The sequence below is a fragment of the Pipistrellus hanaki genome, assembly GCF_964339955.1.
Source record: "Pipistrellus hanaki genome assembly, chromosome: 18".
Lineage (NCBI taxonomy): Eukaryota > Metazoa > Chordata > Mammalia > Chiroptera > Vespertilionidae > Pipistrellus > Pipistrellus hanaki.
In genome coordinates this window covers 17,188,199-17,208,690 of record NC_140520.1, presented here as the reverse complement: position 1 = coordinate 17,208,690, position 20,492 = coordinate 17,188,199, and the positions used below count along the sequence as shown (strand labels likewise).

The window sequence follows — 20,492 nt, the reverse complement described above, 5'->3', positions numbered from 1 at the left end:
CGAGGCACAGGCAAGCCTGGATGGTGGCTGCCTAACCACCCAGGGCTACCCGAGGCTCAGACAACCAGCTGAGGCTTGCACTGCTGGCAATGGCAGCAGCAGAGGTCTGATGAGGGCATCACCTTCCCCTGATCACTGAGTCACTTCCCGCCCCTGAGTCAAAGGCTCCCAGACTTCATGCACCAGGCCTCTAGTTTATAGATAAAACCAGGGGAATGAACATGATCAGCAAGGAAGAAGCTGTTTAAAAACACTACAAATCCAGCTTTGCATTATTAAGCCAAAAGACTTTAGATACCCTGGGGCCTGGGTCCTCTTAGGTCTCAACTCAGGGAGAGAACTTGATGGTTTTCTCTGGACATTTATTGTGTGCTAATGAGAAACCTAGGGTAACACTTAGCACAGAATAAGTGCTCAGAAATGATACTTTCCTTTCTGATTCCCCACATCCCAACAAACACTTCTAATTCAGAGGAACCAGAAGCCTCTCTGCCACTGGGTCCATAAGCATAAGCACTTCGAACTATCCCTACTTTTATTTTTATATAAATAAATAAATATAGTCTTTTAAGAGTCTCATGCTCTACTGACTGAGCTAGCCGGGCACTCCCAATAAATATAGTCTTTTATCTGGCATATTAGCTAAGAAGCTAAAAGTCAGTGTCATATGTGTTTGGAGTAGTCTTTTTACAGATGGGGGCAATCAGCTCAGTCAAGTCTACTTCAATTCTCCGATCTGCACTGTCTCTATGTGGGGTCAGCTCCGGGATTCACATAAGAAAGTGACAGAAATATAGGCCAGTAGCAGTGAGAAAGCTCCCATTTTTATCTTCTCTATCTGGTCAAATTCTCCAAGGCGATAACAGATGAGTAGCCACGTTATTTGTAGAGAAGGTATAAAAGCCTTTCTGCCCAGTGGCCAGAGTATCCTCTACATAGTCATATAGAGGTTAACATGGCCAAAAATACCTGTTAATTAGAAGACAACTTACCAGATGGATACATATTGGCTGACACAGAGTACAGGTCTGATATCCAGAGGGAAAGGCCTGGGTTAGCCACAAACGACAGACTAAGCATGTGTTAAGCGTACCAGTAAAGAAAGGTCACCACAAAAATGAGAAAATGCATCATGGGAAAGAGGGGATATCTGATATATTTTTTAAATTAGATATGATAGAAAAATCAGAACTCTGTTAGACTTCTTACACTTATGGTTTAATACTGTTTTCAACCTATAGTACATAATACTGTCACAAGGCATTCTAAAAGTTTTATTCCAGCCCTATTCAGAAAGCATCTTAAAAAGTGTTGTTATTTTTTAATGACAAGAAATAAAAAGTTAGAGGTAGAGAGATTCATAATTCATTAAAAGATACATACAAATGTATTTGTTATTTTATTGAAGGTGTTGTACATAGTTTCCTAACTTCTAAAATAACTTCCATATAAGAATCTTCATATCTAAACTCAAAATTATTAAACAGACAATTTAAAGTACTTTTAGTGAACTTCACTAAAACAAATGAATACTAGGTGAAGAGCAGCAACCTACATTTTGAGTTGCACAGACCCATATGATGTCACACCTTTGTTCTAGAATCTAGTTCAAAGCCTTCCATGGCTAAGCATGGAAGCTCTCCTAAAACATCAATGGGTTCTCTAAAGGTATCAAGTCATTATCTTTTGGAAAATTTGGAAACATGATGGGGAACCTAGAAAAATATTCTGAGCTATCTTGTGACTACAATAGTAATCACAATAACAGCTAACATTTATTAGGCAATACAATTTTCTAGACACTATGTTAGAAACTTTTAGGTATCATCTTATTTCATTATTATCATAATCCCATAAGTTAGCTTCTATTATTATCTCAAAACTCAGGGTCTGAGCACTTAATCTGCCCAAGGTCACTAGAGCTGAAATTAGAACCAAATCCAGTGGCTGTGATTTTAACCACTATGCTTTACTGGGGAAAAGGTGAAGCTGCATCTTTTAATATATAAGGTAATTATTACTTTCAATAACGAAATGTCATATTTGACTGAAGGACAAAAACCAACTGGGTTATTTTCACCAACTCTGCAGCAAATGTCTTGCTGTTACCACACTATTAGAGCAGCATTGATATGTTGATATAAAATTCAACAAGGTAATTATAACTGTAATCTACTGGTAAAGTGTCTTATAAATTTCTAGCTATCAGAGAAAGAACTGCAAATTGAAATGTAGCAGTTTCCTTTTTAGTCTGTATGTTACAGAAGCTTTCTAATAATTCAATGACATGTTTAGTTATCTCTAAGGATGTTATTATGGTAAGACGTATTTTAAGAGAGAAAAAAAACGGGCATCATTTTGACAGAAACAGGTTTTTACATTTTCTTTTATATCATCTAACTCATATGAATGAAAACCTTTTTTTAATTATTGGAATGAGAGCTATGACAGAAAGATTAAATAGATTATAAGGAAAACAAAGAAACAAACTCTAAATAAACAACAACAAAAGAGGATGGGAAGAAGGGACAGGAGCAGAGTTCCTCAATGAAATCTTTTCTGTGTGTTTAAGAATCTAAATGAGTTAGAGATTATAAATTGACTTATGCCCAGTTCCCAGGGCAGAGAAGTCAGAGAGTTTGGTAACTTAAAAAGAAAAACAGACTTACCTTTAGAAGAGCCAAGGCTACATGAAAGATTATATTCAAACGCTGAAATTAAAAGAAAAAGATTCAAAGTCAACATTGCCACATTTACCACAATTTTATTAAGTATTTCCCCAAGACCTCTACACATCATTTTCACATCCTATATAATAAAAGCCCAATATGCAAATCAACCAAAAGGCAGAATGACCAGTGGAACGACCGGCGCTATGATGTGCACTGACCACCAGGGGCAGACACTCAACTCAGGAGCTGTCCACTAGTGGTCAGTGTGTTCCCACAGGGGGAGCGCTGCTCAACCAGAAGCCAGGCTCATGGCTGGCAAGCTCAGTGGCAGTGGCAGAAGCCTCCCCCACCTCCACAGTAGTGCTAAGGAGCAGCAAGCTGAGCAGTAAGGAGCAGCGAGCAGGTGGGAGATAACAAGCAAGGGGCCCTGTACTGTGAGAAGGCGCAGGCTGGGCTGAGGGACCCTTCCCCTCCAGTGCATGAATTTTGTGTACCAGGCCTCTAGTACAATAATCATTAAACAAACCATGAGATTTTTTTTAAAAAGGTATTTTCTTTCTCTGAGAGGCTTATTGCAAACTTGAGGTGCTATTTAATGAATGTTCACATAAATCATTGTTTTTACCATAAATCATTTTCCTTCTATTTCTGGATTACATACATAGCCTAAGGCTTGCAAAAGTCGAGAGCCTGGGTCAAGATGGCAGTAATGCAGAAGTCCAAAATTATTAACTGAAATTCCTGGTCTGTATGATGTCAGTGTCAGGCAAAACAAAACAAATAGTGTTGCTGATAACTGGGACAAGCTGCATGGGGGCAGTTGTAAGCTTCACACAGAATTTCCACTACAGATTATTGTTTTGTTGTTTGTTTCAGTTCTTGCTTTAAAGTAGTATTTATACAACTAGAGATGGTAATTAGGCCTATCTCAAGTTGCTCTTCTTTCTTTTCTTTTTTTCCTTCTCAAAACCAGAGTAGTATTTCTTTAGAAATAAATTAACTAGCTTGTTAAGAAGCCATATTGGAGCTGAACTGTGAACTCTGAGCTCAAATTCATTCTGAAGAGATGTTAAATTCAAGAAGAGGGAATTTGAAATGCTCAAGATGACAGTATCAGAAATGAAGTTGTCGCAGAATATCCTGTTTCCTTGCCATGCAAGTCATCATACATGAGGAGAAAGTCTTTCAAGTAGGAGGTGACTATGAGTTGATATCTCCCATAATCCCAGGGTCTATCTGATGCACCCTCATCATTTTGGTCACAAATGTAACCTGTCAGCTCTTATGACACGGACTATATCAGATGTATTATGCAATGCAAAGAACTTCTAATAAACCATCTTTTTTTTTTTTTTTCTATCTACAAAATCAGAAGTGAACATTAGGACTAGGTACTTAGAATGCATTCCTATTATAATTTGCTAATGTAATCTTTCATCGTCAGCCACCAAAAATATGATATGATGGTGGAAGGGAAAATAATAAACAACAAATATTTGGTTGGAGGTTTTGAGTTTTCTCAATTAATTCTTTAAGAAACTAAAAACAGAAGTGTAATCAGGCCAGGAGACAAAAAACCTATTTACATAGTTCATTACCACGCAAGCAATGACCATAGACTATTTACCAATTAGAAAAAGGAAAAAAGATACCGAAGATCTAAAATTTGGGTGACAATTAAGCAGATTTTGCTTTCCTCAAGTTGCATCCTCACCCTCTAACTGCTGCCCACTGCAGCCAAAACTTGCAGACTGAGAGACAAAAATCTGCCGCCTCAACCCACCCTCCCTCAATCCCACATCACTACTGCTGGGCAGTGGTGAATTCTCACAACCTGAGTGCTTATGCACCTATCGTAAGGACCAAGTCCACCTGGCTCTGTTCTTGTTTTTCTAGTCACCGCTCAAAATGTAAGCCTATCTTTTCTCCATTTCTCTACCCTAAGCTTTCTCCTGTCTGTCTTTCTTCCCTGTCTCTTCAGCACACTCGTTGGAAACGCCACTCATGTTCAACCAACTGCTGTATTCTTCACTTCCCTCTCAGACATTCCCCTCCTCCACCCCTGCATTCACAGGAATAGTGAAGTCTCATTGATGCTCACAGCATGTATTATAATTCATATGAACTTGACTAGCCTAAGGGTATAGATGTATTTAGCAGCAGGCTAGGATCAACTCTGTCCCCAAGCCTAACATGTAGTAAAGGTATTTTCACCATATAGTGCTGGTAGAACACACACAGTAGGTGCTAATTTGATGACTGAATGATTGAACTATATTAGCTCTCCCAAACTTTCTGGAATTTATTCTCTTCTCTATGGACCCAGCTAAACCAATTACAGAATCATCACCAAATATATCTCTAAATAAGCAAAATAGCTCTCACTAACACCAAAAGAAAAATTTATTCAAATTAGTTTGGTGATATGATATTACAGTCTATAGATATCAGAAGTTGCAAACTAAAACCAAAGTGTGGAGCAGATAGGATTAGGACATATAGCCTGTAAGGTCAGCTGTCCAAATTAAAATATTAGATCTGATAAAATTGAAGATAGATTAAAAAATATATATATAAAATGTATAGGAATCTTGGCCCATAACCAGAAAAAAAATATATCAATGTAAACTCTTTTAAAAAGTTCAGGATATCCCTAACTGGTTTTGCTCAATGGATAGAGCATTGGCCTGTGGACTGAAGGGTCCCAGGTTTGATTCCAGTCAAGGGCATGTACCTTGGTTGCGGGCACATCTCCAGTGGGAGGTGTGCAGGAGGCAGCTGATTGATGTTTCTCTCTCATCAATGTTTCTGATTCTCTATCCTTCTCCCTTCCTCTCTGCAAAAAATTAATAAAGTATATTTTTTAAAAAGTTCAGGATAATCAAGTATTACAGTATCTGCTTACATGAAGCTCTAGACATTATCCATTAAAAAACCATCCCCCACACAAAAAATGTAAAAGACTTCACAGCCTTAAACTAAAGTAGAACAGTGTGATCAGACTATGAAAACAAATATCCTTTTAGATCTCTGAGCTTTTAAAAATCAGGAAAATCTTGCTAATCTATCAGGATCTTCATTTCACTATAAAGTATAACCTCTTTTTCTAAGAGGAGAATAACAAAGGCAGCCTCAGGTTGGATATTTTTAAATCTATTTTTTCTTTTAAATAAGACATTTTCACAGGAATATAATTAGAGCTATCATTAAATTGCAGAAACTGTCCCTGGGTTAGCATTTGGTCAGTTTAAAAGCTACAAATAGGATGGATTTACGATGTGACGAAGTCATTGCAAGTTGTGGCCTCAGCATCCCACCCAATAATCAAATGAACAAAGTGTACCACCGTTCACTCCTCTAACACCGGGAACTGTTCACCTACTCCTACATGATCCAACGTCTGCCTAATTGAGCTGACATTTATTTTTTGAAACATATTTTTAAAAGACAAAGATGTTATACATTTTCCAGGTGCCTCCTTTTTGCAGGAATGTGTAATCTGCTGCAATCTGTTTGCTACTGAGGGGGAAATAAGGTTTCCAAAGAGGACTTAAAGGGTAAAACATCTGGAGAGTTATTAAGAGCAAAAATAGTAATTACTATGTTATGGTCACTTATTAATTACTAGAGGCCCACACGGATTCGTGCAATGGTGGGGTCCCTCAGCCTGGCCTGTGCCCTCTTGCAATCCAGGACCCCATGGGATATGTCAAACCAGCAGTCCAACACTGCATGCTGCCCCTGCTGCTGCCTGTGGCTCCCACTCATCCCTGCCCTGCTGCACTTCCTATGGGTTCACATTATCAGTCCTGATTGGGAGAGGCTTGTGCCACCACAGCAGCACTTGCCAGCCATGAGCCCTGCATTGCTCCCACTGTGGGAGCACACTGACCACCAGGGGGCATCTCCTGCATTGAGTGTCTGCCCCCTGGTGGTCCGTGTGTATCATAGTGACTAGATGTTCGGTTGCTTGGTCACTTAGGCTTTTATATATAAAGATAGTAAAAGATCTACCTCCAAGATCAAGAAAATAAATAAGAACCAACATCCACTGAATATTTCTATGTGCCAAGATCTGAATTAATTATATTGGAAATTTGTCCTTATTTAATGCCATGACAATCCTAAATTCCATTTTTCACCCAGGAAGTTAAGACTTAGAGAAATTAAAGTCAAATTCTCAAGGTCACACACCTAGTAAGTAAATTTTAACCTACCTAAGTAGTGCCATTCTACATGTCACACTTTTAACCACTAAGTTAGAGATGATGGCTCAATGGCGAATGAATGAATGAATAAATTAGTTGGGTATTACTTAATGTGTCCTCTAATTCCTAAAGGATTAAAGTGATTTCTTCCATTTAAATGGAAGTAAATTTTTCAAAAAGAGAGTGAAAATACCAAATAGGTGACTTCTACCAAAACCAAGTTTTATTATTTTCCTCCATATTGAAAATACAAAAATAGTTGACCACTTACAGGATGTGAGGCAATAACCCTGCTTGTGGTGGAAAGAAAGGGTCCCCACCTTCCTCCAGTGACAACAGACTGAGATCAGATTGGGAATCTGCTGTTTCAAAATTCAGTCACAGCCTGGGAAAATGTTCGCTTAAAGAACGCCTACACGTAATTGCCCCAAATGAAATAATTGCTCTAAAGTGCAGATCGCTGTGTTCCTGGGGAGGCCGACAACTAAACAATCCTGCACAAAAGAAGGCTGAGTGCAGAGCACCCACAGAAACAGCACACCCTCGGGTTCTGATGAGCAAGTAATCGTGGGCTCAGGGAGCTGACAGATTGCATGAGATGCTGTCAAAGCTGACATTGACAGCGCCGAGAACAAACGCTGAAAAGGTGGTGTCAAAAGTGCCAAGTGTGCCTCAGCACCCCGGTCCTCAGGGATCAAAAGGGGAAATCAACAGCATGTGAACATGAAGTCCTAACAAGAAGGCCGGGAGAAATTATCAAAGCAGAAGTGGCTAAGGTAAGTGGAGCAGATGCACAGACAAATACGGCTAAAGCCAGAGGAGATGGGTGCTGCCCTTTCTGATCCATCCAACACGGAACATCCATCCCGGGAAGGAGAATGACTAAATGAGACCGCAAATAAAAAGCATTTTAATGTATTGAGCACTTGTTAAATACCCAGTGAAAGCTAGCAATTATTAAGTTTCTAATTAAGTAGTTATTAACAACCAGATCTTATTTTTCATATATACTTTTCACTTAATTTCTCTCAACAACTCTATAGCGTATGTGTTACTGCTAACACTTTAGGGATGAGAAAACATCATACTGGTAAATCCAGAATTAGAATTTATGTCTGTCAGACAAAAAAAAAAAAAAAAAAAAAAATCCATGTTTTTTCCTTCTAATTCCACCTCTACTGCAAATTCAGCATTGGTTAGATATCTGTGGTGAATTTAAAGATGGTCACAATTTTCTGACACTTCTCTTTTTCAGAATCTGGGCAGACTATGCTACCTCTTTGACCAATAGGATGTGGTGAAAGTGAAGCTATGCCAACGTTCTGGGCCCAGACCTTCATGACTGACAACCTCCAGGCCCCATCTCTTACAGCACTGGCTCTTGGAAGCCAGTCACCACGTAAGTGTGATTACAGACCCCCATGCTCCAATAAATCAAACAAAGACAAAGGGCCTGCAGGATGAGATGCTGTCCATAAGAAAGAGAGGCCAAGGATCACCCAGGTGCCAGACCTGTGAGGGAAAAGTCACCCTGAAAGGGACCCCTCCAGACCCAGATGCCCCGGCTGAAGCCACATGAATCAGAGATAAATCACACAGCTGAATCCTTTCCAAATTCCTGACTTAAGAAATTGTGAACAAAATAAATGGCTGCTTATAATTTTTGAAAGCTTTTTATTTGAAATTATTTCAGATTTAGGAAAAAAAAATTGCCAAAATAGCACCAAGAGTTTCTTCATATCCTTTGCCTGGTTTCATCAAATGTTAATGCCTTACATAACCACAGAGTAACTATCAAAACCAAGAAAGTGCCCAGCTGGTGTGGCTTATTGGTTGAGCGTCAACCTATGAACTAGGAAATCAAGGTTCGATTTCTGGTAAGAGACGTGTCTAGGATGCATGCTTGATCCCCAGTAAGGGGGCAGTGGGAGTGCAGGAGGCAGCTGATCATTGATTTCTCTCATCATTGATGTTTCTATCTCTTTCCCTCTCCCTTCCTCTCTGAAATCAATAAAAATAAATGTTAGTTGTCAAATCTGTTTGGCCTTCTTTCATCTGAGACAGTTTTCAATGTTTGTCTTTCATGAACTTCATAATTTTGAAAAGAGTACCAGCCAGTTATTTTATAGAATGTCCCTCAATTTGATTTGTCTGATGTTTCCTTATGAATAAATTTAGATGATGTGTTCTTTTGTTTTGTTAATTCTCACCTGAGGATATTTTCCCCCCACTGATTTATATAGAGAGAGTGGAAGGGAGGAGGAGAAACATCAATATGAGAGACACATTGACCGCAGATGCCCTGACTAGGGCCGGGGATGGAGCCTGCATCTCAGGTATGTGCCCTTGGCCAGAATTGAACCAACATTCTAACCACTGAATAAAACCAGCTAGGTGCTATGATGTGTTATTGACACAAATGCCAGAGAAACAATGCTGTGTCTGTGCATCTTATCAGGAGACTATGCAGTATCGGTATGTCTCACTCCAAAATCATTGTTTCAAAGCTACTTGGGTCTGATGTAGCATGTTATCAGATAAGCAGAACAGAATCCCTTTGTCTTCTCTTTGATAAATACCTTATTTCCATGATCTGTAAAGTAATGCATTCCTCCACAGAAAAAAGAAAGAGAACTATCATGCAAATATAAAGAAGTAAATACTGGCTGCATTTAAATATAGGACTTATGGCACGAATATCATAATATGTTAGCCAATAAAGTATTTTGCCTTAGTCCGCTCCTCATATTGTAAGTAGGCTCTTTAAAAGTTCAACCTTTTATAACAGAGTTTGGAGTAACCATTACTAGTTAGGACCTTTTGGTTTTTGTTTCTGGATGACCACTAGAGGTCAGGATTGTAGCACTGAAAACGAAGCAGCAGCTTTAAAAAAAAAAATTACAGGGATCTTCACAGCAGCTTCTGTACAAATTTAAGTCCTGTTTTAAAATCCTCATAGCTAAGTCCTCCCTTGTGCCTACTATTAATTCACTAATGGAATACAAAATATGACAAAGTTGGATGATTCCCACTTTTCCTTTCCCAGTTTTATTATATATTTTCCATTTTTATTATCAAGTCATTTGTTAGTATTTTCCTAATTAGAATGAAGAAACGACCTCAAGAATGGGGAGGGATGAGAACTAAATATAACATATAAATGCCACTGTCTAACTGTGGGTAATTTTTTTTTTACCTTTGTTTGACTTGCATTTGTTTTTATAAATAAAGTACTGAATAGACATATCTACAAAGTCTGTATCCTACAAAGTCTGGGAAGAATTCTTAGAAGTTAGGGACATCTGAAGTAAACCTTTCAGAAACAAGGCAGGTAAAGTAAGAGAAATAAATCAAGTTAGAGGTTTGGACAAGTATTCTGAGGACCACTTAGCAGTCCTAACTACCAACTCATCTCTATCCTCTCCTTTCAAACTCCTGCTAGTTCCCATTGACCCAATTCACCCAGAAGCCAGAAGGCACAGGGGCTCTGTGGTCAGGAGTGAAGCTGGAGAGGGAGGGAGATACCCCACTACTCGCTGGCTCTCCTTGCCCCTTGCAACTGTCCAGACCTTGGTCCACGTTATTATCCGTTCTAACTATAGTTGGCAACATAAAGAACTTTCACTTCCCTTAAAGTCTGATCTCCTTCCTACCATTATCTCTTTTTGGAGTCAGTAGAGTGCAGGGGCTTATGTGATGTACTCTGGAGCCAGCCTTCCCAGGTCTCGATTGACCATTCACCCCCTCCTGTCTGACTTAGAGCAGTTATGTAAACTCTCTGTCTTGGTTTCCTCAAAAGGAGCACCTATTTCAAAGAATGGTTGTGAGGATTAAATGAGTTACTACATGTAAAGCACTTAGTACAGTGCCTGACACACAGTTAAGCAGTACATGCCTGAACACATTATTATAGAAAAGTCCTCAAAACTGAACTTGCTAGGATAATATAAGGAATTTCAGTTTTTTAAGATCTCAAGGAATTTGCTACATATTCTGGTAACAACTGACCTATACATTTCTTGTATAGTTTCTTGAAAAACATTTTCTCCTTTCTCCCAATCAAGTTGATCAGATCAAAGACTCACTCTTAAGAGGATGAGAAATGGTCACAAGGAAATGGAGACAGCTAGCAATTCAGGAGAAACAGATCAAAGGATTAAAGAGAGATGTTCATAGGTTTTGCATCTTAGAAAATTATGGAAGCTAACTGATTACAGCTTTGGCATTTATTCCTTAATTGCCACTTGGACTTTAAAATTTTTTATTTCAATGAAATGGAGCTTAGAGGCACTGAGAATGCAGGCAGCTTGCCCTGGGAAGGCTGCTATCATGTTTCTAACATCCCTGGTGGACAGATTTGTAAGATCTCTGAGTCTGACAGGATCTCTGGGGGCGCATCCACTTGGGCCTTGAGATGTCACATCCCAAGCACAGGGAAAAGGTGATAAGAACCAGAGAACATGGGGAGGGCAACTGGGAAGCCGAGCATCGGCCCTGTTCCAGTGTTCACCGGCCATGTGGCTCTGTCTCTCATCCAATTGCTGTTCCTTTTCCTACAGTTCACATTTATTGCCTTTTGCCCTGTCTTCAAATGAAGTGGAGAATACCTGAGTGCAATTTTCCCCTGTGACGCAAGATGTTTTTGAAGGTATGCCTTTCAAGGTTAAATATTCTCAGTTCTTTTCATCTGTCCTCATCTGTACTAATTGAAAATTCTTTTGTTGTTTGCCTATAAATTATCTTTAAGGCATTCATAAATCTCCTGATAAAAAACAAAACTAGATAGTATGCTGTAGCATAAGTCCAAATAGTACAGGCTACTATTGAAGAATTACCTACTTAGAGCATTAAATTTAAGCCCTACTACTAAACTATCTACTACTTTGAGCTTGAGGTCAGCTATGGGTCTTATAACTTTTTCCCGCCAGACTTACACAAATCTTCTTCATTTAAATAAGGGCTATTGGCATTAACTACCCATAGAGTGCTTTCCAGGTCTAACATTGATCCATTATTCTTTATGATTTAAATATTTAGGACAGACTGAATAGATTTATACAGACATGGCTGTCTTTAAGTTCTAGTTCACCAGAAGATATACCAAGGAAGGCACCCACATTACCAGGGCAGACTTTGGAAACCAAGACTCACTCACAGAGTATGCCTATAGAATCTGGCTGTGTTAAGACTGGAGGGATTTCCAGGCACCCTGCAAACTTCAATGGAGGCTGAGTTTATGAATAAAAATAAAGATAGACAGCCAGGAGAGGTATGGAAAAGGAATTTCTCATGTTGAAGATCTAGGGTATAAAGATTTTTGCTTTGTTTTCTGGATTATCCATTGGAACACATATCTGTTCCAAGAAGCAATGTAATCTAATTTTCACAAATACTAAGAAAAGCAAGAGAAATAAAAATCCTGAAAAAGTCACCAAGTAGAACATTCCTTTTCTAGACATGCTAAACATCAGGGCAAACTCTCATTTCAGAAGGATATCTGAGTGTTTGTGACAGGAGAACAGTGAATGCCGTCTCTATGATTCCCAGGGGCCCTCGTGACCTTTGTGTGGCCTCAAAGCTATGCTTCTGAGGGCAGTGAGCTATCTGTAAAAGCAGGACTTCCCTAGGGCTGCTTCAGGGGAGGTGGGAGGAGGGGCAATGCTGTTCTAGTTGAGACTGAATTTGGAAAAATGATCTTGCCCATTAAATTCTTCTCTAGGCCATAATTTTTACTTTTTAATCAAATTCCTCTGTTCCCAAGCAGAATTTCATTTATGCCTGTTTAAATTTCCTTTAGGACCCTGAAATTGTGTGACTGGATGGCTCCTCAGGTTTGAGCAACTCTGCACCTGGGGAAAATCAAAGGCATGCCTGCTTGGGAAAGACACACATTACCCTGGTGACCCCACAATGGTGCCCTGGAAAGGTGATTTGTGTTCACAAACAATTAGTGGGGGGGAAAGCCAAACCTTGAGAGCACTTTATGGTCAACTCACCAAAAAGAAGTCTCAAGTCAAGTAATTACTCTAGAATTTACATTGGGTTACTGGAACTAATTTGTTTAGCTTTTCATTTTTTAATGTGGCAAATTTTTAAAGACAATATAAATGGAAATAAACAAGTAAGAAATTGCAAATAAAAGTTACAGTTGAATTTTGAATTGGTTCCAACAGAGTATTAGAGATTGCAGTGTGTGGAGACTGCATTGCTTGGGCAATAAATGGATGGATCTTGAATATAATTTGCTATACAATGTTATTGCAGAAGGGGATAATAGAAGTTAGTCTGTGATGTTTTCTGAACAGAGGCTCGGGATTGCTTTTCTCCTCTACAAAGAAATGCAGTTCTGGTGATTGGTACACGAAATTACCTGTGTGAAGAGGAAAACCAGAATCTTTCCGAGTTATTTTTTGTTTGCTGTTTTCTAGAGGCTTGCTCCAGAAAGTGCTCGGTGAAGGCAGTGTGCCAGCATCACTTAACAGGGAGTTTCACGAGCAGACGATCAGGTTCCATGTCCCAGAACCACTAACCCCGAATCTGAACTGCCATCTAAATAAGACTGCCAACTGATTGAAATGCATATTAAAACATGAGATCCACTTTTTCTTTCAGACAATATATATCTATTCTGTGTAGTGATTCGAAATGTAATCTACTTCCCACAAACAGCAGATGGCTCCAGGTAGCAATGAAAGAATGATAAAAGTCCTAAAGATCAAGCTGTCAAAATTTATATCTTTCCAAAAATAACTCTAATTTTCTAACTAGCTTTATAATAGTGACAGATCATTGAAAATACTTATTTGAAAATTCACTTCAGATGAAGAAGTTTCTTTTAAGCCAGCCTTGCTGACCAGAAATTGTGTGAGAAAATAAAAGAGGAAAAAGGTATTCTAATTTATAAAATGTTTGCTGCAAATGAATTTACAAATAGAGCCAATTAATACAGGTATAAGTCTCTATACCTCTATTAAATTAATAAAATTATTTTATTAATTTTTATAAATTAATTATAAAACTATTTTTGTTGCTACTTCATAACTGTAATTTTGCTACTGTTATGAATCATAATGTAAATATCTGTGTTTTCCGATGGTCTTAGGCAACCCTGCTAGCGGTTCTCAACCTGTGGGTTGCGACCTGCTGTAGAGCCTAAGACCATCGGAAAACATAGATATTTACATTATGATTCACTTATAGATCTTTACATTCAGTCTAAACACTGTCAGAGGATAGGTGAGCCCTGCCCTTCTCTGACCAGAAAGCCAAGCAAGACATTACCACTGAGGCCATTTCACCTTTGGAAACGTAAAGTACCTGGACTATCTTTTTTAATAGACAGAAAAGAGATGCCATAGACACAATTTCTATACAATTATAGAAGGAAGGTGAAAGGTTAAAAGACAAAGATATAAAATAAAGGGACATAAAAGGTTATACATTATTGATGTTTCCTATTTGTACGTCTAAATTCTACTAACTCTCTTTTTCCAAACCAAGAACTTGTGGGGGAGAAAACAGATCATGTTCTCAGAAGGTAAAACAAACCAGCAACAAATCATCAAAAACGTCCTGCAGTATATTCCTCTTCCTCAACCTTTAAACTATCTATGTAGTGCTTGGGAAAAGGGTAATTATTTTCCTGTTCCAAACAGGTATTTCACATGGGTAAGATTCAGCAATAATACCTCTTAAAAGTTTAACTCACAGATACCTTTGACCTTCAATTGCACAAGTTCGGTTTAGGAACAAACAATAAATAAAGGACAATAAATATCCGATTAACAAAATGCTCTTGGCTATAGGATTGAATTGAATTTCCATTCAATTCAATCCTACTCTGCCCAACCTCATCTTTCCTCATGGAGTAGTCAGGATCCATCAAAGAGCCTGCCAATCCCTAACCATACCTTAACAACAATCATAGCCTCTATTTCTGAAATACAAAATTCATCTACCACCCTTCATCTCCTCTGCTAACACTTTTGATGACCAACCATCATTTCTTACATGGACATAGGTCCGTAACTGGTCTCCCTGATCTCCGTATCTCCCTTCAATGCCTTCACAACAGCCATAGTCATCTCTAAAATGTTTAAATCAGACCATGCTATTCCATGCTTAAAGATCTCCAATGGCTTCTCATTGCACTTGGGACAGAATCCTATGTCCTCCTCAATGTGATGGATAAGCTCTGGTTCCACTAGGTCCACCTACCTCTTGACCAACTGCTCTCTGTGTTCCAGAAGTTCAGCTTTCTTTTAGTTCCTTTCCCTCCTCCCCCATCTGAAGCCTCACAAGCATTTCCCCCACTATCAGTGGGAATTCTCCTACTCATCTCTCAGATCTCAGCTTTAAATGTCACTTACTCAGAGAAACCATTCTTGAAACCCTGATCTAAAATAGGCTTATTTATTACAAAATTTGAGGCAGCTTGTACTTTCCCTTCATAGCATTCACTATAATATATAATCAGGTTAATGTCTGTTAAGTCCATCTGGCCTAATGTGACATTTGAAACCACCATTTTCTTATTTCTTTCTGGATATCTGTCCATTGATGTTAGTGGGGTATTAAAGTTCCCATTATTGTTGTATTACTATCGTTTTCTCCCTTTATATCCATTAATATTTGCTTTATATATTTAGGTGATGCTGTGTAAAGTGTGTAGATTATAGTCATGTATGTTTTTATATTTATAATTATCTGTCTTCCCATTAGCTTGTTAGCTCCATGGGTACAAAGACAATGTTCTACTGACCATGGCATCTATTAGGTCTAGCACAGTGCCAGGACACTTAAGGTGCAAACTATTTATTAAATAAATGAATGATGGATGAATAAATAAGACATTCTTTTTAGTGAGTATCACTGGTCCCTGCATGTTGAATTGATGAGACAAAAGACAAAGCCTCAGTTTTAAACAAGTTAGAAGCATATGCTCCATTTTTTGCTTTCTTGGCATCCTTCGAACTGCTTTAAGTACTGAAATTAGAGTCATCCACTTTTCACACCTTTTTAATGCTTTTGAAATTACTCATGAGTCCCTTTAGACTCTCATATAAGCCTTTAATAACCCAACTATTAAAACTAGTTATACTCCTAACTTAATGCAATACACTAATGAATGCATTCTATGAATCCCTTCTCTCCAAATATAAGAAACAACATAAAAGAAAAGGCTATAAAAAGAAATCTAATCTAAAAATTTTGCTTATATTTATAATTTGTTCCTTCTCATATAATTTCACAAAAATGTAGTACTGTTAGACAATTTGGCATCATACCACATACTCTTTCATATACTTACTGCAAATGGTAAAAGGCACAATTACAGAGGACAGATTCATAAAAGCCACAATCCACGGTATCAGCATTCCTCTTTTTTTATTTCTTTATGGTATAGTTAACATTTTATATAGGTTTCAGATGTATCACATAATGATTCAATACCTTTATACACCACTAAATGATCACCACAATAAGTCTAATTACCATACATAGTTATATTTTTGTGTGTGATGAGAATGTCAACATTTACTCTCTTAGCTTTCAAATATGCTTATTAGCTCTAGTCACCGTGCTGTATGTTATAATTCCAGAAATTATTTATTTTATAACTAGAAGTTTGTACCTTTTAACTCCCATCATGCATTTCATCCACCTCCCACAGCCCTCTATTCTGGCAACCCTGATACTTTCTCTAAGTAAGAAACTAGACTACTATCTTATACCAGATACACATGAATTGTAAGACCTGAAACCATAAAAATCATAGAAGAAAACATAAACAGTAAGCTCCTTGACATTGGTCTTGGCAATGATTTCTTGGATCTGACTTCAAAATCAGAGGCAATGAAAACAAAAATAAATGGGACTACATCAGACTACAAAGTTTCTGCACAGTGAAGGAGGTCAGCATTTCTTCTTCTTTTTTTTTCCAGCATTTATTCTTAATGTTTTTGTTTCCACTGAATATATATCGGTTCACAACTATTTTGGCTCCCCCAGAAATATCTTTTTAAAACATGTATGTTATCATGACATTACCCTAATATAAACTTCCAGTGGTCTTGAATTTTTATAACTATGCTTCCTGAATCTGAGGCACATAATGAGACTTAAAAAAAAAGGGAAAATCTAGTCACATTCATGTTTCCATACCCTAATTTAGGGGTGTCGAACTCAATCAGAGAAGGGGCCAAAATCTAAAATCCAGCCTAAATCGCGGGCCGAATGGTTTACTGAACAGTCATAAACTGACAATGTCATAAACTGACAGCGGAGTGCAGTGATGACAGCGCGGTGCGGGCCACATTGCAAGGCCTGGCCGGCCGGATTTGGCCCGCGAGCCTTGTGTTTGACACATGTGCCCTAATTGAACAAAATTTTGTCCTATAGTATACTATTGGGCTTATGATATAACAAAATGATTATAATAAACCATTCATATAAATGTAGAATCTTTTAAAATTGATCATGTGTTTTTACTGTCAAAGAAAGAAATAAGCTTAAAGTAAGAATGCCTGATACAGATTTTATAGAATACCAAGGCACACTTCTCTATTTAAAAAAAAAAAATAAAGCATTTGTGAATATGATTTTTAAAAAGCTTTGATACGCCGAGACTGGTTTGGCTCAATGGATAGAGCTTGGTGACTGAAGGGCCCCGGGTTCGATTCCGGTCAAGGGCATATCCCCAGTAGGGGGTGTGCAAGAGGCAGCTGATCGATGACTCTCTCTCATCAATGTTTCTAACTATCTCTCTCCCTTCCTCTCTGTACAAAATCAATAAAATATATTAAATAAATAAATAAATAAATAAATAAAAAGCTTTGATACTTTGAGGAAAAAGTATGTTTTAGATTTTCTAAAGAGATTTTTAAGCTTACTATATATATATGTATATATGTATATATAATATGTATAAGCTTAATATATATGTGTATATACAGTATATGTATATATACATACACATATACATATATATATTAGTGATCACATATACAATATATACACAGATTAGTGATCACATATCATCTTCTGACCTAGTGAAAGTAAAAATCTAAATTAGCTGCCCTCCTCCCCCAAATAGTCTGTATTGGAAGAATGCAAATTCATCTTCATTCCCTATCTGGCAACTACTAACCCTAAAAGGTTCTGTCTTATTCTTCACCTAAATCTCCATGAAATGAAATATCTGCATTTTTTTCATCATAATTTGTCCTGCTGTAGCACTGTTGTAAAACAAACCATATCCAGACACTAGTGCTGAGGAAGTTGAGCTGTTAAAACACTCATCTGTTCTCTGTTAACTTGGCGTTGTTGATAAACTTATGGTAACATATGAGCAAAATAGCTTTGCAAAAATCAGCAGACCTGGTTTACTCCTAGAGTCACCACTGCCAGTACAGCAACCACGGAAACAGAGTTGGATATTTCCCTTAAATTTTGTGTTTCTCTAAATTAATTACCTTGAACTACTATTTTATTTTCTAGAACTTGTCAATATAATAAATTTTAAGAGATGAAAATATGTACTATCACATGCCTCTCCGTCTCCCTCTTCTTACTCCTTCAGAGAAAGTCTCTGCCTGTATAACTCAATAAGTTTGAGAGGGGCCAGAAAGTAGTTCCCTAATCACTCTTTGGTACTGCTGCTGCTAATTAAAATGATTTAAAAAAAAAAAAAAAAAAAAGCATATACCATTTAGCCCAAACACATTTCTGCATATAAGTACAAAAAAACTGTTAGGTCAGAATTCCCTAAATTTAAAAAATTTAAAAACTCGCGGACATCTGTTAAACATGCAGATTACTAGGGCCAAGGATCGTAACTCCAAGATGGGCTTATAAGGTCTGTATATTTAACAAGCACTTCCCAATCTCCCCAAGTTATTTTTAATATATTTTTATTTATTTTAGAGAGGAAGGTAGAGGAAGAGATAGAAACATCAATGAGAGTATCATTGCTTGGCTGCCTCCTGCACACCCCATACCAGGAATCAAGCCCACAACCCGGGCATGTGCCCTGACTGGGAATCAAACTGTGACCATCTGGTTCACCGGTCTACACTCAACCACTGAGCCAAACCAGCCAGGCCAAGTTATTTTTTAAACAGAGATATAATTATCACTCAAATAGCATAAAATCCACCTTTTAACAGTACACAGTTCAGTGATTTTTAGTATATTTACAAGATTATACAATCAACCCCATTATCTAATTCCAGAACATTTCATTACCCGAAAAGCAGTGAAGTTCCAAGAATAAGAACTAGATCATATTTCTAGATGGATAAATATCTGCCTGCTAAAGGTGATCTGTTTTTCAGAAGCCTGAAATTTTCATATATTTCAAGGTTGACTCATGGTATTTGAATATTCACTTTTACCCACAGTCACTTATTTTAAGCTGTTTACTTTTCAAGTAGAAAGCTTATTAATTATAAGATAAAATGTGCTTTGATTCTAAAAGAGCATTTAAAGTATAGGCTTTATATAGGATTTATATATCAGTTCTATCAGATATCTACCTTTCATCCTTCTGCAAAGGGAGGGAAAGAAAAATTCTGAATATTAAGAATATACTAATTTTTCTCTGTATTAAGGAGTCTTGTGGACAAAATGTATTCTTGCCTATCTGTTGGTTAGCATAAACAAGAGATCTAGTCAGAAGTAGTATATACATATTTCACCGGTATGTTGGAGAACAACTAGACCATGACCACTAAATGCCATAAGTAAGAAACAACCACCAGACTGTGATGCAGCCCAAAATGAAATCTAAGGTCAATGAGCTACTGAAACACACAGGAAATTGATCTTTTCAACAGAAAGTTTTCTGGCATTATTCGTCAGCAAAAAAGAGCAAAATGGGCTGTTTATTAGGCCATGGTCAAGAAACAAAATGTCAAGTGGACTTCTAAAAGCAAGATAAAACTTCTGAAAACCATGATAAAACAATCCAAAAAGCAGGACCAGAAGGTCCTATTATGCTGCTTTTTGACTAATGCAATCCATAATTCTAGTGACGGTCACTGGACATCTAGATATAATGTAGAGGCCCTGGATAATGATGAAAAGGTCAAACCATTGTTTGATTAAAATGCCAAACAATGGATGCTGGTGGTAAAGTACCTGTAAAAGGAAGCTAGAAAAGAATACCAGAGAAAACCATTTCATGGTGAAATTCTGCTAGACCATAGAAGGAGCATCTGGAACACAAGGTCAAAAATCTTGGACAGAGAGACCCCAACTGATGTTATGAATTGATATGACTTTGGCCTTTAAAAGACAGTAGGTAATGGGGCTTGTTCAGAGAAGCAAAGCCCATTGGTCTATTTGCTGTAGAGATGGACAAGAATAATCAGGCTATCTGCCCATGTAAATTTAAAAAGAAAAACAAAAAACTATTTCTAAATTGGCTAATTTAGAAGCTGAGAAAGATGAAGGACAGCCATCTGTTTGAGAAAATAAGAACAAGTGGGGGAAGGTACGTAAGTCTTTAGTACAATGTATGGCCCAGAAATACTCCCAGAAAAGCCTTCTAGTTTGCTGCCCTCAAAGCTTTGAGACTTAAAAAAGGAAGCTTGAGAGTTTATCAGCAAAA

The 20,492-nt window shown here is 37.7% G+C and overlaps 1 protein-coding gene across 4 annotated transcripts in view; it reads right to left on the bottom strand.

Moving 5' to 3' along the window:
* The window catches only part of RABGAP1L (RAB GTPase activating protein 1 like), a 367,897-nt gene that overhangs the window by 115,040 nt on the left and 232,365 nt on the right, over nucleotides 1-20,492 (bottom strand). For all 4 annotated transcript variants that reach the window (XM_084865199.1, XM_084865197.1, XM_084865196.1 and 1 more), the window contains exon 18: nucleotides 2,670-2,711. In XM_084865199.1, the coding sequence (XP_084721325.1) occupies nucleotides 2,670-2,711 (42 nt within the window). The remainder of the gene's footprint in view (nucleotides 1-2,669; nucleotides 2,712-20,492) is intronic.